This window comes from Macaca mulatta, chromosome 12 (genome assembly GCF_049350105.2).
Source record: "Macaca mulatta isolate MMU2019108-1 chromosome 12, T2T-MMU8v2.0, whole genome shotgun sequence".
In the NCBI taxonomy this organism is placed as follows: domain Eukaryota; kingdom Metazoa; phylum Chordata; class Mammalia; order Primates; family Cercopithecidae; genus Macaca; species Macaca mulatta.
Window position 1 is genome coordinate 76883910 of NC_133417.1, and position 22504 is coordinate 76906413.

At 41.0% G+C, this 22504-nt stretch overlaps 1 protein-coding gene across 1 annotated transcript in view; it reads left to right on the forward strand.

The window, feature by feature from the left end:
- Positions 1-22504, forward strand: part of HAT1 (histone acetyltransferase 1) — a 68080-nt gene that overhangs the window by 43638 nt on the left and 1938 nt on the right. The window contains exons 6-9 of the mRNA XM_002808011.4: positions 154-275; positions 776-880; positions 1209-1315; positions 19631-19782. Of these exons, the coding sequence (XP_002808057.2) occupies positions 154-275; positions 776-880; positions 1209-1315; positions 19631-19782 (486 nt within the window). The remainder of the gene's footprint in view (positions 1-153; positions 276-775; positions 881-1208; positions 1316-19630; positions 19783-22504) is intronic.

Genomic DNA, 22504 nt, shown 5'->3' on the forward strand with positions numbered 1-22504 from the left:
AACAAAGATCTATTTTGTGTGTATGTCTGTGTCTGTGTCCACATCTTAATCTGAGACTTCTAAACATTTTCCCACAGGATAATTTTGTGTTCTGCAGACTTTCACTTACCTTTGTGATGAGTTTCACCTGACTTTTCCTGGCTTTTTCCCTAGGCCGACATGACATGTAGAGGCTTTCGAGAGTATCATGAAAGGCTTCAGACCTTTTTGATGTGGTTTATTGAAACTGCTAGCTTTATTGACGTGGATGATGAAAGATGGCACTACTTTCTAGTGTAAGTACAGTTCTAAAGCAACAGTAGACCTTATTACCTCCACAAAGCCAGCATTTTAATTGTGGCAGCCCAATTATTGGGACAGTATAATGATATTTTTCCCAGGAAAGAAAAACTATTGTTTATGAGGCTTGAGTTTTCCTTCATTATGCTTTGGGAGACCTTGAGAATAGAGCTGAATTAAATGCTGTTGTCCGTTAGGGCCCTGAATGTAGGCTTAAACAGTAAAATGAGCTTTGCCTGTGTTTTCTTTTACTTGCCACCTATTCATCTTTATAATAGGCAAGTGCACTGAAGTGATGTAAAGAGGTCTGATTTATCCAAGTTGCTGCACACCAATTAAGTGAATTGTACATTCAGAACATAGCAGGTGTACCCATTGGGCCCTCACAGAGTAGCTTGCTGACACTGAAAATTCAGTCAGAGAATGGAAAAGAAAATGGACACTGCATGGGAGCGCGACTGTAATTGACCTGCTTGGCTTTCTGTTTTATCTGCAGATTTGAGAAGTATAATAAGGATGGAGCTACGCTTTTTGCGACCGTAGGCTACATGACAGTCTATAATTACTATGTGTACCCAGACAAAACCCGGCCACGTGTAAGGTAATTGGCAGTATAACACGTGCCTTGTCTTTTATTTCAGCAGAAGGAACTGCTGAAGTTTCCAATACTTGTTATAATAGTGTTGATTTGTTTAAAAAAAAAATCACTATTATTCATGGACTATGTACTGATTTATTTCATTGTTCCCTTTGAAACAGTGTAGAAGATTAAACTAATTTTGAGTATCCTGATAATTTTTGGGTATCTCAAAGGTGGATTGAAAAAAGATCACACAAACTTTAAAGTGTTTGTAATACTATAGTGATTTGCAAGTTTTAAACTGGTCATGTTATGATATTTTAATTTTAAAATAATTTCTTTACTGTAGTCAGATGCTGATTTTGACTCCATTTCAAGGTCAAGGCCATGGTGCTCAGCTTCTTGAAACAGTTCATAGATACTACACTGAATTTCCTACAGTTCTTGATATTACAGGTATGTAAAATTTGATTTGTTACTGAAAGAGCCTTTCTAAAAAATGTCTCCTTACTGATTGATTGTATTTTTGTCAGAAATAACTATTTTAAACAACAACATTTTCCTAGGGTGCTTAAGCCATCTAAAGATGGCTTAAGTTTATGTTTTAAATCATAAGGCTTTGTGGGGATTGGATTACATCCCTAACTGTGAAGTGCTTAATGGAACAAATTGAAGATAATGAGCGGAATATATATGGGGAAATCTTGGTCAGGCATAAATATGTTGAAAGTATGGTATAACTTATTTGTTCACTTTATTTGGCAAACAGTTGCATTATTTAGAGGCAGCCTGCGCTTTAATTTACATGTAGGGTCAGAATATTCTAAACTTTACTGAGAAAAAAAGTCAAAGTAAATACTTCTTAAATAGAATACACATTTCCTAAAGTGTGTGTTTTGTATTCCTAAAATACATGCCTTCACAACAGTAGTAGATAAGGTGAAATGTAGGCCTATTTGTTTTGGAAATGTCTTTCAGTATGGATTAGCCATAGAAGTAGTAGTATGAATAGAATGCTTAGGAGAAGGAAAGACAACTTACTCGACTTGACTCTTTAAAAGGAGAAGGCATTATTAGATGGAGTTTCAGATGATAGTATGTTAAAGTGTGAGCCACCAAAAAACAAAGTGGCCCAAGAAATATTTATGTTATTTTCTAACTTTCACATTTGTTCATAAAATTGCTGATGAAACTGAAAGTTGCCTTTTTCTTTTCATGAAAAATATTTTACCAGATGGTTACATACAAATTGGTATTAAAATGTATTAATCTTACAAGTTTGAATTGGGATACATCTTTGTTACAAACTATAATATTTAACATGCACTAAAATATTAACATGTTAAAAAATGCTATTTGGGAATTTTGTTTAAAGATACCACCTCCCACCCCCCCACCCCACCAAAAAAAAAAAAAACTGGATGTGAGACTGGCAACCACATAAATAAGCTGGTAAGCAGATTGTTTCATCCTTTTTTATATAGACTAGTAATCTAAGGTAAATAAAACTGAGGTTGCTTCAGAACAGTGAACTGATCTGTAGAATAATAAACTGGAGGGAAAGCATGTTGTTTTTAAAAGGGAGTTCCACATTTACAGAGGTGCATTATCTTTTCATCTGACTTTCCTGCTACTGTTAAATGGGTTGGAAACTCAGGAGATAAAGTAGTAGTTACTAAACTTCATTTATAACAAAAGTTATAAATTGTTTAAGCAACAACTTCACTAGCTCAATGACTTATAAAATTGTAGAAACATAATACAGACTATGTCACTTCTTTTAGTTGGGCAGAAAATTGTTTAGCTTCTATTGTAGAGCTTAGACTTGCTGCTACATGAAGGGACATTTTTGGTGATTTTAATGTGGAGTTCACATAAGTAGTCTTTGTCTACTCTAGTGGGTAATGTGCCAGCAAGGGGTTGTTTCTCTGAAGCCTCTTAACCACTTTCTTCTGTCTACTCCAACCAATAAAGTCCTTGATACTTAGCACCAATTAGCAGATAAAGAATTTTATTTCTTAAATCTCAGTGAAGAGTCATCAATAATGGTAGCCTTTATTCATTGGTGTTATTCATTAGAAACTGAAGTCTCTAAAAAGAAAAGACTAAACATGCTAAAGGACTTCTGAATTTGACAACTGGGTATTGGTGTTTATTTTCAGCATTAACATTTCTCAGCATTTAAAAATACTAAAAATGCCTTATCAGCTGTTCTCATTAAGATACTTATTTCTCCTAGATTTCCATACCCAGTCCTTAAAAAACAAAAGAAACTGCAGATTTTTCTACTCTTCTGTAATTTAGTTGTTTCTCCATTATTGTGTGTGTTTTTTTAGCTTTGTGGTTCTTTTGCAGGCTCTGGACCTCCATTTGCAATCCAGAATATTCTTTATATTGAGATGGCCTTTTGCTTACTTGACACATAGCCAGATCTAATAATAATTGAAACTTCCTGTAGATGGCCTAAGTTATATCTTACTTCCGATGGATGGGTGTTTGTGGTATAATTGCCACCCATTTTCATTTTTTTGCACTCAATTTTAAGGTAAAATACCGGCAGACAATTCCTTATATGCCATCTGCCTTTTGAAGATGTCATTCTCTTAAGATGTACAGCATTTGAATATATCTCAGTTGTTTAACTTTATAAATAGAATCAATGATCTGTTTCCTCTGGCCTTCTGAAAGGAGTTGCATCTGGCAATAGAAATTGATTCTGGGCTGGAATACATATCAGTATTATTACCTGTCAGTAGTACATTAAAACCTAATTATATTTGTCCTTTAAATGTCCTTTATTGTTCTGGGATGTGCCATATAGCTTTTTAGAATATTATGTGAATTGTTTATAGTTAGGTGATTGTGCTGTTATCTCATTTCTCTGCTTTAGAATATGATTTTTTTTATCACTAATATAGTGCGTTAATATGGAGAAGCTTTTAAAAAATGATTGCTAGATGATGTATTAAATTTGGAAAAAACTCAGTTTTTGATTCTGCATATCACTGTAGATTTAAATTCAAGAAAATTTTATCTTTAAATATGTTGCTTATCTTTGTAGCATAGAAACAAAGGAATTGAAGGATGTCACAAATTATTGGGTGTCATCATTTTAAGTTCATTTCAGACCGACACTTTCAAAGGGCTTAAAGATTGAGTGGTGACTTGGTTCCTTATATTAAACTGCAAACAAAGTATTATCAGTCTATAACGGCTTATTTAAAATTGGAAAATTTTTGCATGGTTTTTTGACTTATGTGAAAATTTCAGGTAAAAATGTGGCCTGAGTACTTCAGTTTTTCTCAACTGTAACTCATTTTCCTATGATACTTATTTCCTAAACTTTTCTGAGGGTATAGAAGTTACTTAAAATTTCACTCAGCTGGGTACAGTGGCTCATGACTGTAATCCCAGAAGTTTGGGAGGCTGAGCTGGAGGGTTGCTTGAGCTCAGGGGTTCAAGACCAGCCTGGGCAACATAGGGAGATTCCTGTCTCTATAAAAAAAATTTTTTTTATTAGCTGGATATGATGGCACACACCTATATGGTCCCAGCCAGCCACCTGGGGGACTGAGATGAGAGGATCGTTAGAGCCCAGGAGGTCAAGGCTGCAGTGAGCTGTGATTGCACCATTGCACTCCAGCTGGGGGGACAGAGCGAGACCCTTTCTTAAAAAATACTCACTTTGGGAGGCTGAGGCAGGCAGATCACGAGGTCAAGACATTGAGACCATCCTGGCTAGCATGGTGAAACCCCGTCTCTACTAAAAGTACGAAAAATTAGCTGGGCGTGGTGGCATGAGCTTGTAGTCCTAGCTACTCAGGAGGCTGAGGCAGGAGAATCACTTGAACCTGTGAGCCGAGATCCCGCCACTGCATCCCGCCCTGGCGACAGAGTGAGACTGTCTCAAAAACACACACACACACACACACACACACAGAGCCATACACACATACACTAAATGTTACTTTAAATCAATATTAGCAATGCAGTTATTTTTCTTTTTTTCTGTGTGTTTTTGAGATGGAGTCTCCCTCTGTCCCCCAGGCTGGAGTGCAGTGGCACGATCTCGGTTCACTGCAACCTTCGCCTCCTGGGTTCAAGCCCTCCTGCCTCAGCCTCCCAAGTAGCTGGGACTACAGGCGCCCGCCATCACGCCCGGCTAATTTTTGTATTTTTAGTAGAGATGGGGTTTCACCATATTGGCCAGGCTGGTCTTGAACCCCTGACCTCATGACCCACCGGCCTCAGCCTCCCAGAGTGCTGGGATTATAGGCGTGAGCCACCACCCCTGGCTGCGATGCAGTTGTTTTTCTAAACCAATTTAGAAAGAAGAAGACTTGGAAAAACTGACATTGGATAAGCTTGTACCTCATCTATTATAATTTTTAAAATGTGGCTGGGCACGGAGGCTCACATCTGTAATCCCAGCACTTTGGGAGGCCAAGGTAGGCAGATCACAAGGTCAGGAGATCGAGACCATCTTGGCTAATATGGTGAAACCCCGTCTCTACTAAAAATAAAAAATTAGCCGGGCGTGATGGCAGGCGCCTGTAGTCCCAGCTACTCAGGAGGCTGAGGCAGGAGAATGGCGTGAACCCGGGAGGTGGAGCTTGCAGTGAACTGAGATCGCGCCACTGCACTCCAGCCTGGGCAACAGAGCAAGACTCCATCTCAAAAACAAACAAACAAATGTTTTACAAGAGATACTTGCTTAAGCGTTTGTCTTTAGTAGAGTTTTTAATTAAAACAACTTTATTGAGGTATAATTTCCAGACCATAAAATTCACCCATTTTAAGTGTACAGTTCAGTGGTTTTTAGTAAATCTGCCTGTTTTAGAACATTTCCATCACTGAAAAGATCCCTCATATCCATTTGTAGTCAGTTTCCATCCCTACACCCAACCTCCATTGAGGTCCTTGGTCCATTTTGAATAAATTGTTGTGTATGATGTGAGGTAAGTATCTCAGTTCATCTTCTTACATGTGGATATGCAGCTGTCTTGGCACCATTTGTTGAACAGAGTGTCTTTCCTCATTGAATTGCCTTGGTACTTTTCTTGAAAATCAGTTGACCATAAATGTGAAGGTTTATTCCCAGACTCTAATGATCTATACTTCTACCCTTATGCCACTACCAAACCGCCGTGATTAGGTTGATATAGCTTTATATATAAATATATATATATATATATATATATATTTTTAAACGATAATGTCAAGTTTAACCTGCCAAATATATGAGTTGAATCTGTGGAAGATGTTTTGCCTGTGTATTGCAAGGTAAACAGAAGTTTCTTGAAATGCTCAATGGCATAGGGTTAAAAATGGGTCCTAGCCCTGGCCAGGCAGGTGGGAATGGGACAAGGAAGGGTAGAGATAGAGGCCTCAGAGCGGACTGGCTGGGCTTGGGCCATAACCCTCAAGGACACAGGAGTACAGGGTCCCAAAGGGCAGCCCTTTTCTGAGTGAGCACCCAAGCAGCACACACTGGGACTGCATATTGCAAATACATCAGTGCTCGACCCCTGGCACAACCACCCCCTACTGTATAATCTACCTGACAAAATCCTGCCTTTTAAGGCACCCCTCCCAGGACCCCCACCAGGATCCTGAACTCTAAAAACAGTTTTTAAGAAAACATCCAAACGGTTACATATGAAATGCTGTCTGCATCTTTCTGGGGTTTTTCTTTTGTTTTTTGGGGGGAGGTAGGGGTAGTGTTTGAGACAGTGTGTTGCTCTGTCACCCAGGCTGGAGTGCAGTGGAGTGATAGCTCACTGCACCTTGAACTCCTGGGCTTAAGCAAAGCTCCTGCCTCAGCCTCCCAAGTAGCTGGAACTACAGGCACATGCCACTATACCTGGCTAATTTTTAAAGCATTTTCTGTAGAGATGGGGTCTCACTATGTAGCCCAGGCTGGTCTTGAACTCCAGGGCTCCAGCTGTCCTGCCTCGGCCTCCCAAAGCAAGGGATTACAGGTGTAAGCAACTGCACCTTGCCTGGCACACACAAAGTTATAGCAGGTGCCCTTCCCCAACCCCCACAGGCAGCAGGCTGTGGGGTCTCCTAGCTGTAAAGGGCTGCTGCAGTGGTGACAACACAGAGTGGGCAAGGCACAGCAGAGGTTTTGGCAGCATGGCCCAGTTCCTGGTATCTCCTCCTATATAGTCCATGGTTACTTCTTCAGGGAGAGTGACTGCATTCACTTTCCTGACAAAGATGAATCATCTTTTGCTTTCCTGTCTTTCTTCCTCTTGGCTTTCTCCTGCTATTTCCAGATAATCACCTGCTCTGTCTTCCAAGCTAAATGCAATTTCATGTAATGCTCTTTTGCTTTCTCTTAATGTCTTCTTTTCTTGAAATTTCCTTTGGCCTGCCCAGATTCAGTTGTGTGACCTTTCTGGTTATCTGTGGCACCCAATTGGGGTTCTTCATGTCAATGAGTTGTTCTATGCCTTTGTACTTTTGTTGGCAGTCAGTCATCTTCATTCTCAGGCAATCTCTTGCCTGATGCTAGAGATTTCTTCTTTTTGGGGTTACTTGCAGCTTCCATTCTCCACTCTCTTCTTGTGTCTTCTCTGGCCTTTTGCTTTTCAACTTGGAGGTGTACATTGATCTGCTTGGGGAATTATGTACTGCCTTGCTTAGCTTTTGTGGCCTCCCTTTCTCCTTCCTTTAGGCACAGAGGCTCTGGCAAAGCAGCACCTCAACCATATATGAGTCTTGAAATCAGAAGTGAAAGTCCTCCAACTTTGTTCTTTTTCAAAATTATTTTGTTTATACAACGTCCCTTGTATTTCCATAAAAATTTTAGCATAAGCTCGCCAATTTCTGCAAAAAAAAAAAAAAAAAAAAAAAATCTCTTGAGTCTTGATAGGGATTGAGGGATTACATTGAATCTGTTATTTATTTGAAGAAAATTTGCATCTTAACAATTCAGAATCCTCTAATCCGGGGTCTCAAAACCCCGGACTACGGACTGGTACTGGTCCAGAGCCTATTAGGACTGGGCTGCACAGCAGGAGGTAAATGATGGGTGAACAAGCATTACTGCCTGAGCTTTACCTCCTGTCAGATCAGTGGCGGCATTAGATTCTCATAGGAGCACAGACCCTATTGTGAACTGCACATGTAAAGGATATAGGTCAAATCTAACTAATGCCTGATGACTGATCTGAGGTAGAATAGTTTCATCTAGAAACCATCCCTTGTCTGTTCCCCTCACCCCCAGAGAAAAAATGCCTTCCACAAAATCCCTGGTGCTAGAGATTTTTGGCACTTCTGGTACCAAAAAGTTTGGGGACCACTGCTCTAATCCATTAATATGAAATGTCTTGGGCCAGGCGTGGTGGCTTGCACCTGTAATCCCAGCACTTTGGGAGGCTGCAGCAGGTGGATCTCTTGAGCCCAGGAGTTCGAGACCAGCCTAGGCAATGGCGAAACTCCATCTCTACAAAAATACAAAAATTAGCCAGGCATGTTGGCAAGCACCTGTGGGCCCAGCTACTCACGAGGCTGAGGTGGGAGGATCACTTGAGCCCAGAGGGTCGAGGCTGCAGTGAGCCAAGATCGTACACTGCAATGCAGCCTGGGTGAGTGAGACCCTATCTCAAAAAAAAGAAAGGAAATATCTCCATTTAGTTAGATCTTTTAAAACTTTTCTAAACAATGTTTTCAGTATACAAATTTTGCACTACTTTTGTTAACTTTATTTGTAAATGTTTTAATTTTGATGCTGTTGGGAATGGGATTATTTTCTTAATTTCATTTTTGGATCATTGATTGTTTTAGTATGTAGAAATACAACTGGGTTTTATATATCGACGTTCTATCCTGCAGCCTCGCTGAACTTGTTTATTAGTTGTAGTGGTTTTTTGGTTAGAATTTTCCACATACAGGATCACGTTGTCTGTAAAGACATTTTTACTTCGTCCTTTGCAGTTAGATGCATTTTCTTTCTTTTTCTTACCCGAATGCTTAGCTGAGAACTCCAATATAATGGTGACTGGAAATGGTGAAAGCAGACAGCTATGCCTTGCTCCCAGTTTTAGAGGGAAAGCATTTGGTCTTTCACCATTGTCGATGATGTTAGCTGTAGCTTTCGTATGTGTTAATTATGAAATTGAGGCAGTTCCCTTCTATTTCTAGATTGTTGAGCATTTTTATCATGAATTGATGTTTGATTTTGTCAAATGCTTTGTTCTGCATGTATTGAATTTTTCTCATTTATTTTGTTAACATGGTATGTTACATTGATTGATTTTTTTTGGATGTTAAACCAACTTTGCATTTCTGGTATAAATCTCATTTAGTTCTGGTATGTAGTTCATTTTATATATTGCCAGATTTGGTTTGCTAATATTTGTTGAGGACATTTGTATCTACATTCATGAGGGATATTGATTTGTAGTTTTTGTCTTAGATCCTTAGTGTCAGGGTAACTCTGACCTCATAGAATGAGTAGGGAAGGGAAGGGGGAAGCAGGGAAGGGAAGGGTTTCCTCTGTCCCCTCCCCTCCCCTTCCCTTCCCTTTTAATGGAGATGGAGTCTCACTCTGTTGCCAGTGCAGTGGCGCCATCTTGGCTCACTGCAACCTCTGCCTCCCAGGGTCAACTGATTCTCTTGCCTCAGCCTCCCAAGTAGCTGGGACTACAGGCCTGCACCACCACGCCTGGTTAATTTTTGTATTTTTAGTAGAGATGGGGTTTCACCACGTTGGCCAGGCTGGTCTCGAACTCCTGACCTCAGGTGATCCACTCGCCTCAGCCTCCCAAAGTGCTGGGATTACAGGCATGAGCCCCCGCGCCTGGCCTGTTTCCTCTATTTTCTAGAATAGTTTGTGAAGGATCATCATTATTTCTTCTTCGGGTGTTTCGTGGAATTTACCAGTAAAGCCATCTGGTTGTAGATTGTCTTTGTGGGAAGATTTTTAGTTGGTAATTAAATGTCTTCGTTATAGTCAGTTCACATAGTCATTTACTTTTTGAGTCATTTTGGTAATTTGTGTCTTTCTAGAAGCTATTTCATCTAAGTTGTCTTATTTGTTGACATAAAGTTCATGGCATATTCCCTTACAATTCTTCTAATTTCTGTAAAGTTGGTAGGAATATCCCTTCTTTCATACCTGATTTTGGTAAATGTTGTTTTCTCTTTTTTTTCAGTCATTCTAACTAAAGGTTTGTCAATTCATCGATCATTTCAAAGAACCAACTGTGTTTATGTGAACTTGTCTATTTTTGTTTTCTTTTTCATTGATTTCTACTCTTTTTTTATTATTGCTTCTTATTACTTTGGGTTTAATTTGCCCTTCCTTTTCTAGTTAAGATAGAATCTTAGGTTATATTGATTTGATGTCTTCTTTTCTTTTCTTTTTTTAGACAGAGTCTCGCTCTGTCAGCCGGGCTGGAGTGAAGTGGTGGAACCTCCTCCACCTCCCAGGCTTAAGCGATTCTCAGGCCTCAGCCTCCTGGGCAGCTGGGACTATAGGCATGCGCCACTGCACTCAGCTCATTTTTGTATTTTTGGTAGAGACAGGGCTTTGCTTTGTTGGCCAGGCTTGTCTTGAACTCTTGGCCCCAAATGATTGGCCCACTTTGGCCTCCCAAAGTGCTGAGATTACAGTTGTGAGCCACCATGCTTGGCCTTTCTTTTCTAATATAGACTTTTTTTTTTTTTTTTTTCTGAGACGGAGTCTGGCTCTGTCGCCCAGTCTGGAGTGCAGTGGCCGGATCTCAGCTCACTGCAAGCTCCGCCTCCCGAGTTTACGCCATTCTCCTGCCTCAGCCTCCCAAGTAGCTGGGACTACAGGCGCCCACCACCTCGCCCGGCTAGTTTTTTGTTTTTTTAGTAGAGAGGAGGTTTCACCATGTTAGCCAGGATGGTCTCAATCTCCTGACCTCGTGATCCGCCCGTCTTGGCCTCCCAAAGTGCTGGGATTACAGGCTTGAGCCACTGCGCCCGGCCGACATTTTGTTTTTGAGACGGAGTCTCGCTCTGTCACCCAGGCTGGAGTACAGTGGCGCGATCTCGGTTCACTGCAAGCTCCGCCTCCCAGGTTCACACCATGCTCGTGCCTCAGCCTCCTGAGTAGCTGGGACTACAGGCGCCTGCCTCCGCGCCTGGCTAATTTTTTGCATTTTTAGTAGAGACGGGGTTTCACCGTGGTCTCGATCACCTGACCTCGTGATCCGCCCGCCTCGGCCTCCCAAAGTGCTGGGATTACAGGCGTGAGCCATCACATCCGGCCCCTAATATAGACATTTAAATACCTAAATATTTACACATAATATACATTTATGTATAAATATAAGCATTGATGTAGCTGCATCACATACTTTTTAGAAATTGTGCTTTCATTTTCATTCAGTTCAAAATATGTTTTAATTTTCCTTGTGATTTCTTTTTTGATCCAAGGATTATTTAAAGCCTGTTGTTCAATTTCTAAATAATGTGGACTCCCATGTTTCCTTTTGTAAAGTTTGAATTTAATTCCACTGTTGTTAACATATTTTAGGGCCGGGCGTGGTGGCTCACGCCTGTAATCCCAACATTTTGGGAGGTGGAGGCCAGCAGATCATCTGAGGTCAGGAGTTTGAGACCAGCCTGATCAACAAGGAGAAACCCCGTCGCTACTAAAAATACAAAATTAGCCAGGCGTGTTGGCATCTGCCTGTAATCCAAGCTACTTGAGAGGCTGAGGCAGGAGAATCGCTTGAACGTGGGAGGCGGAGGTTGCAGTGAGCCGAGATGGCACCATTGCACTCCAGCCTGGGCAACAAGAGCGAAACTCCGTCTGAAAAAAAAAGGCCGGGCACGTTGGCTGACGCCTGTAATCTCAGCACTTTGGGAGGCTGAGGCAGGCAGATCATGAGGTCAGGAGATTGAGACCATCCTGCCTACCACGGTGAAACCCCAACTCTACTAAAAATACAAAAAATTAGCCAGGCGCGGTGGCAGGCGCCTGTAGTCCCGCTACTCGGGAGGCTGAGGCAGGAGAATGGTGTGAACCCGGGAGGCGGAGCTTGCAGTGAACCAAGATCCCGCCACTGCTCTCCAGCCTGGGCAACAGAGCGAGACTCTGTCTCCAAAAAAAAAAAATATATATATATATATATATATATAGAGAGAGAGAGAGAGAGAGAGAGAGAGAGGGAATGATTTCGGTCCTTTTTCATTTACTTATGTGATTTTATATTTAATTTTTGCATGACCTTCCAGTGAACCTTTTTCATTTATTCTATTTTTTCTATTTCATTTATTCTACCTACCTATCTTTTGAGACAGAATCTTGCTCTGTCGCCCACACTGGAGTGCAGTGCCATAATCATGGCTCACTGCAGCCTCAACCTTCTGGCCTCAAGTGATCCTTCTGCCTCAGCCTCCCAAGTCGTTGGGCCTACAGGTGCACGCCACCACACCCAGCTAATTTTTACTATTTTTGTAGAAACGGGGTTTTGCCATGTTGCCCAGGCTGGTCTGGAACTCCTGGGCTCAAGCAGTGCCCCCGTCTTGGCCTCCCAAAGTGCTAAGATCACAGGTGTGAGCCATCATGCCCAGCCCTTTTTCATGTATTGAGTTTTGTTTTCTGTTCAAGCTTAGGGGGTCAGCAAATTTTTTTTTTTTTTTTTTTTTTTAAGGATAGGATGTATTTTATGCTTTGCAAGCTACACACAGTCTCTGTTGCATACTCTTGGTTTTTGTTCTTATTGTTTAGAAACCATTCTTAGTTCACATACCATACAAAAACAGGCCACAGGCAAGATTGGCCCGTGGGCCATCATAGTTTATTAATCCCTGGCCTAACATTAAGTCTTTCCTGGATGAATGTTCCTTGCACACTCATAAAGAACATGTATTTTGCTGTTATTGGGTAAAGTGTTCTATAAATATCAGTTGGGCCAAGTTGATTGATAGTGCTATTCAGGCCTTCTATATCTTTGCCAATTTTCTGTCTAATTGTTTTCTCCATTATTGAGAGTGCAGTATTGAAATTTCAAACTATTTCTGTTGTCTGTTTCTCCCTTTAATTCTGTCAGTATTTTCTTCATGTATTTTGGGGCTCTGTTGTTAGTTGTGCATTTGTTTATAATTGTAATATCTTCCTGATGAATAAACTTTTTGTATCATTATAAAATGTGCCCCTTTTTTGTCTTAAACTCTTAAAAAAAAAAAAAAAAATAGAGACAGAGTTTTGCCATATTGCCTAGGCTGGTCTCAAACTCCAGGGCTCAAGCGATCTACCTGACTCGGTCTCTCAGAGTGTTGGAATTACAGGCATGAGCCACTGCATCTGGCTTTAAACTCTATTTTGCCTGATATTAATATGGCCACTCTAGCTTGCATACTGTTTGCTTGGTATATCTTTTTTTTTTTTTGAGACGAAGTCTCTGTCACCCAGACTGGAGTGCAGTGGCACAATCTTGGCTCAGTGTAACCTCCACCTCCTGGGTTCTCCTCCCTTGGCCTCCCAGGTAGCTGGAATTACAGGTGCCCACCACCACATTTGGCTAATTTTTGTATTTTTAGTAGAAATGGGGTTTCACCATGTTGGCCAGGCTGGTCTCAAACTCCTGACCTCGGGTGATGTGCCCGCCTCAGCCTCCCAAAGTGCTGCAATTAAAGGCGTGAGCCATGGTGCCCGGCTATCTTTTTTCATCATTAGACTTTGAACCTATCCATCTTGAATCTAAAATGTTTCTCTTGTGGACAGCGTATGGTTGGATCTTTTAAAATTCAGTCTGACAATCTTTGCCTTTTGATTAGAATATTTTAATATACATGCATTTAATGTAATTATTATTATGGTTAGAATTATGCCTGCCATTTTGCTGTTTGTTTTCTATATGTCTCATTTATTTTGGTGGGGAGGGGAGGACAGGGTCTTGCTCTGTCAGAGTCTGAAGTCCAGTGGCATGATCATGGCTCACTGCAGCCTCAAACTCCTGGGCCCGAGCTGTCCTCCCCTCTCAGCCTACCAAGTAGCTGAGACTACAGGTGTATGCCACCACACTTTGGCTGATTTTTTTAATTTTTAGTGGAGACAGGGTCTTGCTATGTTGCCTAGGCTGGTCTTGAACTCTTGAGCTCAAGTGATCCTCCCGCGTTGGCCTCTCAAGGTGCAGAGATTACAGGTGTGAGTCAAACCCTTTTTGTTATTTTGTTTCTTTTTTACTGCCTTCTTTTGTGTTAAATAATATTTTCTATTGAACCACTTCAATTTCTTTGTGGTTTTTTAAATTTTTTTTTTTTTAAGTTATTTTCTTAGGCTGGACTCAGTGACTAATGCCTGTAATCCCAGTACTTTGGGAGGCCAAGGAGGAAGGATCACTTGAGGCCAGGAGTTTCAGACCAGTCTGGGCAACATAGCAAGACCCCATCTCTTTACCAGAAAGAAAAAAAGAATTAGCAGAGTGTGGTGGCACACACCTGTAGTCCTAGTCCTAGCTGCTCAGTAGGATTACATCTTTTTTTTTTTTTTTTTTGAGACAGGGTTTTACTCCTGTTGCCCAGGCTGGAGTGCAACGGTGTGACCTGGGCTCACTGCAACCTCTGCCTCCCAAGCTCAATCGATTCTCCTGCCTTAGCCTCCCGAGTAGCTGGGACTAAAGGTGCATGCCACCGCACCTGGCTAAATTTTTGTACTTTTTGGTCTCATACTCCTGAGCTCAAGCAGTCTGCCTGCTTTGGCCTCTGAAAATGCTGGGATTACAGGTATGAGCCACCGTTCCTGGCCACATCCTTATGTATTACTATAAGCCAAACACTGGTTTATAATTATTGCTTTATGTAATTGTCTTTTAAATTAGTTGAGAGAAGAAAAGAGAAAAAATACTTATATTAACTTTTATGTATATCTTTATGAGTACACTTAATTTCTTCATGTGGATTTCAGTGGTACCATGTTCTTTTAGCCTGAAGCAGTTCTTTAATATTTCTTTTGGGCAGGTCAGCTGGCAGCAGATTTCCTCAGTCTTTGGTTTTCTGGGAATATCTTTATTTCACCTTTATTTTGAAGGATAGTTTTGCTGGATACAGAATTCTTGGTTGATAGGTTTTTTTCTCCTGTTCGTACTTTGAATATGTCATCCCACTGACTTCGGACCTCCTTGGTTTCTAATGAGTCATTTTTCCCTTGCTGCTTTAAAAATTTTTTGTTTCACTTTTGACAGTTTGATTATGATATGTTTGGGTGTAGATCTCTTTATGTTTTTCCTAGTTGAAGTTTGAGCTTCCTAGATGTGTTGACCAGTGTTTTTCATCAAATTTGGGAAATTTTTGACCATTATTTCTTCAAGTATTTTTTTTTTTTTTTTGAGACGGAGTCTCACGCTGTTGCCCAGGCTGGAGTGCAGTGGTGCGATCTCGGCTCACTGCAAGCTCCGCCTCCCGGGTTCCCGCCATTCTCCTGCCTCAGCCTCCTGAGTAGCTGGGACTACAGGCGCCCGCCACCGCGCCCGGCTAATTTTTTGTATTTTTAGTAGAGACGGGGTTTCACTGTGGTCTCGATCTCCTGACCTTGTGATCCGCCCGCCTCGGCCTCCCAAAGTGCTGGGATTACAGGCTTGAGCCACCGCGCCCGGCCTCTTCAAGTATTTTTTCTGTTCCTTCCTTTCCTCTCTTACATGCTTGAACAATTTTAATATAGGGTGGTGTCAGAGTTCAGTTTATATTTTATAAAGCAGGGGAGAACAGGTAAGGAGGATGAGTTAAAAAAAAGGTTATTAGTTGACAAAAATACTAGTGGAACCAGATGGAAGAAATAAATGTCCTCCAGGTTTCTGGGTGGCTTGTATAATGGATGATGCAGGTAAATTAAAGTGAGAAAAGACTGAAGAATGGGATAGGGTGACAAATTATATAACAGTCTTAGGTTTACTTGATTTTCTGTGTAGGTCTGTATTTTACTTATTTTGTTTTACTGTTGATTTCACTATTCTTAATAGATCATAATTTCATCCCAAATTGATGCAGTGGCTTGATTTCAATTCTTACTATTTTAAAGTCATAGTCAAATGGCACTTAATAACTACATGCATATGATGTGAATAATTAACTGTGGCATAGAAGCATAAAAAAGGTTATTTAGTACAAATGAGTTGAATGAATGAATGTGTTTCTTTTTTTTTTTTTTGAGATGGAGTCTCGCTCTGTCACCCAGGCTGGAGTGCAGTGGCCGGATCTCAGCTCACTGCAAGCTTCGCCTCCCGAGTTTACGCCATTCTCCTGCCTCAGCCTCCCGAGTAGCTGGGACTACAGGCACCCGCCACTGCGCCCGGCTAGTTTTTTGTATTTTTTAGTAGAGACGGGGTTTCACCATGTTAGCCAGGATAGTCTCAATCTCCTGACCTCATGATCCGCCCGTCTCGGCCTCCCAAAGTGCTGGGATTACAGGCTTGAGCCACTGCGCTCAGCCATGAATGTTTTTCTTGGAATCATAAGACATTACCCTGTCTCAGGCTTTTTTAAAAAATAGCTTTATTGGTATATAATTAACATACCATACAATTCATTCACTGAAAGTAGACAGTTTTAAGATGATATTTACAGCACAACCATCACCATAATATTTTTGTTTGTTTGAGACAGTCTCAGTCTGTCACCCAGGCTGGAGTGCAGTAGGGTGATTGCAGCTCACTGCAACCTCTGCCTCCTCGGTTCAAGCGACTCTCGTGCCTCAGCCTCCTGAGTAGCTGGGATCACAGTAATGTGCCACCACACCTGGCTAATTTTTGTATTTTTAGTAGAGACGGTGTTTGGCCTTGTTGGCCAGGCTGGCCTCAAACTTCTAGTCTCAAGAGATCTGTCCACCTCTGCCTCCCAAAGTGCTGGCGGCCCTAGCGAATAATCTAATTGTGGAATATTCTGTTCCCCCAATAAAAGAAACCCCCAAAAGAAATCCCTGTTAGCACTCCTTTCCTCCCCTCAACTCCTATCCCTAGGCAACCACTAATCTACTTCCTGTCTCTATAAATTTGCCTATTCTGGACATTGGAATCATGCAATATGTGACTAGTTTCTTTTACATAGCATAATGTTTTCAAGGTGCATTCTTATAGCATATAACAGTACTTCATTTCTTCTTATTGCCAAATAATATTCCACTGTGTGTTATATCATTTTATATATTCATTGGTCAGTTGAACATTTTAGATTGTTCCCACTTTAGATTGTTTCCACTTTTTGGCTCTTATGAATGAATAATGCTACTAGGAACAGTCATCTACAAATTTTTATGTGGACCTGTGTTTTCCTATCTCTTGGGTATATACCAAAGACTGGAAATTATGGGAAATCTGGTTTAACTTTTTGAGGAATCACCAGATTATTTTCCAAAATGGCTACACCATTTTACATTTCTATTACTGTAATATCAGGGTATCAGGGTTTCAGTTTCTCCATATACTTATCAATACTTGTTACTGTGTTGTTAATTCTAGCCGTCCTTGTAGGTATGAAGTGGTACATCATTGTGGTTTTGATTCACATTTCCACTAGGGAGATTGTGCATTTTTCCATGTGCTTATTATCCACTTGTATATATCTTATTGATAAATGTCAATTTAGATCTTTTGCCTATTTTTTAGTTGGGTTTTTTAAACGAAATTATAAGAGTTTTTATACCAATTTATATGAGTCTGGATACAAGTGTTTTATTAGATACATGATTTACAAATAGTCTCCCATTCTGTATGTTATTTTTTTCATTTTCTTACTAGTATCATTTGAAATACAAGAGTTTTAAATTTTTTGTCACCTAGTTTATCTATTTTTTCTTTTGTTGCTTATGCTTTGGTCTCATTATCTAAGAAACCGTTGTCTAACCAGAGGTCATGAAGATTTACTCTGTGTTTTCTTTTAAGAGTTTTATAGTTTTACCTCTTAAATGTGGGACTATGATCAATTTTGGTTAATTTTTATGTATGGTGTGAGGAAAGGGGATCCAACTTTATACTTTTGATGATAGAGATCCAATTGTCCCATCACCATATGTTGAAAAGACTCTTCTTTCCCCCATTGAATTGTCTTTGCAACCTTCTCCAAGATTAACAGACCTAAATCTATGGTTTTATTTCTGGACTGTCAGTTCAGTTCCTTTGATGTATGTGTCTGTCCTTATGCTAGTGTCACATGGTCTTGATTATCTTAGGTTTGAAGTAAGTTTTAAACTCAGAAAGTGTTTAGTCCTCCATGTTTTATTCTTTTTTTTTTTTCCCCAGATGGAGTCTTGCTCTGTTGCCCAGGCTGGAGTGCAGTGACACAATCTCGGCTCACTGCAGCCTCGGTTCAAGTGATTCTCCTGCCTCAGCCTCCCAAGTAGCTGGGATTACCACCACCACGCCTGGCTAATTTTTGTATTTTTAGCAGAGACGAGGTTTCACCATGTTGGCCAGGCTGGTCTCAAACTCCTGACCTTGTGATCCGCCTGCCTTGGCCTCCCAAAGTGCTGGGATTACAGGTGTGAGCCACTGTGCCCGGCCTGTTCTTTTTCAATATTGTTTTGGCTATTCTGGGTCCTTTGTCTTTCTGTATGAATTTTTTTTTTTTTTTTTGAGACAGTCTCTGTCACCCAGGGTGGAGTGCAGTAGCGCAGTCTTGGCTCACTCACTACAACCTCAGCCTCCAAGAGTCAAGTGCTTCTCATGCTTCAGCCTCCTGAGTAGCTGGGAGGAGTGTGCATGACCACACCTGGCTAATTTGTTGTTTGTTTGTCTGGAGACAGAGTGTCACTCTGTCGCCCAGGCTGGAGTACAGTGGTGCGATCTCAGCTTACTGCAGCCTCCGCCTCCCAGGTTCAAGCAATTCTCCTGCCTCAGTCTCCTGACTAGCTGAGATTACAGGCATGCACCACCATGCTCGGCTAATTTTTGTATTTTTAGTAGAAACAGTTTCACTATGTTGACCAGGCTTTCTCGAACTCCTGACCTCAGGTGATCTGCCTGCCTTGGCCTCCCAAAGTGCTGGGATTACAGGCGTGAGCCACCACACCCAGCCTAATTTTTGTATTTTTAGTAGAGATGGGATTTTGTCATGTTGGCCAGGCTGGTCTCTAACTCCTGGCCTCAAGTGATCTGCCTGCCTCATGTCTCCCAAAGTGCTGAGATTACAGTCGTGTGCCACTGTGCCTGATCTGTTCATCCAAATTTGAATCTCCCACTTATACAGCTACTTTAATTGGAATCAAAACTAAGATGCATGTGATACCATGCCAGTTAAAAAGTTTAAATTTGAGGCTGGGTGTAGTCACTTATGCTTATAATCCTAGCACTTTGGGAGGCTGAGGCAGGTGGATCACTTGAGCCCAGGAATTCAAAACCAGCCTGGGCAACATGGTGAAACCCTGTCTCTACAAAAAATACAAAAATTACCCAAGTGTGGTGGCGGGAGCCTGTAGTCCTAGCTACTAGGGAGGCTGAAATAGGAGGATCACCTGATCCTGGGAGGTTGAGGCTGTGGTGAGCCATGATCATGCCACTGCACTCCAGCTTGAGTGACAGAGTGAGAATCTGTCTCAAAGAAAAAAAAAAGTTTAAATTTGAAATAGGTGGCTCTTGATTCACAAATATTAATACAAATGTCTTTGCAAAAGGATTGGATTTATAATAGTTTTACTTATAAGGAATAATCCTTTCATGTTGTAACTTTTGTGTGTGTAATTCTTTTAAGAATATTTGCCTTCTTAGCCTACCATATATGTTGAGATTGCAAATGATGAAGAAATTATATTGAGTATAAAGGAAATGTTAATATTATTTTGCCTTATTTATTTAGCGGAAGATCCATCCAAAAGCTATGTGAAATTACGAGACTTTGTGCTTGTGAAGCTTTGTCAAGATTTGCCCTGTTTTTCCCGGGAAAAATTAATGCAAGGATTCAATGAAGATATGGCAATAGAGGCACAACAGAAGTTCAAAATAAACAAGGTATTTTTATTCTGTAGGAGGAAAACAGATTTAAATTACAAACAAATTTTTAAAGTGTATATCTTAACTAAAATATTATAAGGACATTAAGAATATATGTGTGGGAACCAGCAATGGTTAACAGTACAGCTTTGAAGCCAAATTGCCTGAGTTCAAATCTAGCTCCAACACTTGCTCTGTGATTTATGGCAATTTAATTTACCTCCTTGTGCCTCAATTTCCTCATTAATAAAATGGGAAGATAATAGGTGTTATTGCTATATTAAGCATAACAAGCAGAGGAAAGATGGATAATAGGATCTTATTTTTGCTCTCTCAAGTAGTTGTACCCCTGGAGACATTATTGATGGGAAGAAGGGTTGAAGTAAAACTTGTATTTCATTTTATATACTTTTATATATTTATTTAAATTTTAAAGTGGTAAATGTCTTAAGATAGGTACAGAAAAAATAATATGAAAGTTCAGAGAAGGAAGTTTATTACATTTATGTAAGCAAGAAAATCAGTAGTTATTTCATAGAAAGGATGGCATTTGATATAAACCTTGAAGAATGAGTAGGATTTAGATTATGAAAGTATGTGGGATGGGCTGGGTGCGGTGGCTCACGCCTGTAAATCCCAGCACTTTGGGAGGCCAAGGTGGACAGATCATGAGGTCAGGACATCGAGACCATCCTGGCTAACACAGTGAAACCCCGTCTCTACTAAAAATACAAAAAAGCCGGTCATGGTGGCATGCGCCTGTAGTCCCACTTACTCAGGAGGCTGAGGCAGGAGAATTGCTTGAACCCGGGAGGCGGAGGTTGCAGTGAGCCGAGATGGTGCCACTGCACTCCAGCCTGAGCGTCCGAGTGAGACTCCATCTCAAAAAAACAAAAAAAAAGAAATTTGTTTAGGCCAGGCAGGGTGGCTCACGCCTATAATCCCCGCACTTTGAGGCCAAGGCGGATGGATCACGAAGTCAGGAGTTTGAGACCAGCCTGTCCAATATGGTGAAACCCTGTCTCTACTAAAAATACAAAAATTAATTTGTGGTGGCGCATGCCTGTAATTCCAGCTATTCAGGAGGCTGAGGCAGAAGAATCGCTTGAACCCGGGAGGCGGAGGTTGCAGTGAGCCGAGATCATGCCACTGCACTCTAGCCTGGGCAACAGAGACAGACTCCATCTTTAAAAAAAAAAAATTTGTTTAATAGCTCAACTTTTAAAAGAAAGGGTGTATGAATATATATATATATTTTAATGGTGCTTTCTTTAAAAAGGAATTCAAACTCCCTACCTAGGGCACAGAGTCCATGATAATCTGGACCCTGCCTACCTTGCTAGCTTCAAGCCTGTTACTACTTTGCCACATGCTCTGGCTTTACTGATCTTCTAGCCATTTCCCAACTCTGCCACATCCTTCTTCCTTCTGTATTCCTTTACATATTCTATTCTCTTTACCTGAAATACTCCCTTTTCCTATTTGCCTGGCCAGATAGTACTCATTTTTCCAGGCTCAACTCAGGTTCCCTTCCAGAAAGTCAGAAAATACTATCTTCCCAACCTACCCATACCCTAACTCCCTGCCCAAATAAATATACAAGTGAAACAACACCAACAGAAAAACTGTGGTTCTCCTTTGGCTTCAGTGCTACCGAAAACTTCCTGATTCTTCTGATATTTCCTTGATACTATTTGTCTTTTTTTTTCTTTTTCTTTTTTCTTTTTTTTTTTTTTTTTGAGACAGGGTCTCTTGCTCTGTCATCTGAGGTGGAGTACAGTGGTGTAATCACGGCTCACTGCAGCCTTAACCTCCTGGGCTCAAATGACTCTCCCACCTGAGCCTCCCGAGTAGTTGGGACTACAGGGGTACGCCACCACACCTGGCTAATTTTTGTAGAGACAGGGTTCCTACAGGCTGTTCTCAAACTGCTAGGCTCAAGCGATCTGCCCACCGTCGCCTCCCAAAATGCTGGGACTACAGGCATGAGCCACCATGTCCAGCCCTATCTGCTTTTTAACTGTCACTGTACTACCAGGTTTCTGACTTTTCTCCTTTTATCACTGTATATGCTTTCTTCAGGTGACCTTAACCAACCTTATGGTTTTAACTCTTACCTATATACTGACATTGCTTAAATCCTTGCCCTTAGACTAGAATTTTCTTCAGATTTTCTATTTTCTGCTGCCTCCCATCTCTCTCCTAGGCTGTGAAAACTCACATTTTTGCATCCTTCTCTAAGTCAGTTTTTCCTCTCATATGTTTCTAGAGTCCTTGTCCCCTTGGTCTTCTTACTTGTGCTGTTCCAGTTCATGCCCTCATGGTTTTTTATCTGATGTAATAACTCAGCTTCTTGATTGGTCTCTCTGTACTTCTTTTTGCTACCATTTCTACGTAGCTGAAAGAGTGACTTATTTAAAACTCAAAATTTGTGCATGTTGCTTACTCTCCTATTTAAAATCTGTCACCAAGGCTGGGGCAGTAGCTTACGCCAGTAATTCTAATACTTTGGGAGGCTGAGGCAGGAGGATTGCTTGAAGCTGGGAGTCGAAGACCAGCCTGGGCAACAAAGTGAGATCCCATTTCTACAAAAAAAAAAAATAGCCGGGTGTGGTGGCATATGCCTATGGTCCCAGCTGCTCAGGAGGCTGAGGTGGGAGGATGGCTTGAATCTAGGAGGTTGAGGCTGCAGTGAACTATGAACGTGCCACATTAAATTATCCATACCACAATCATTTGT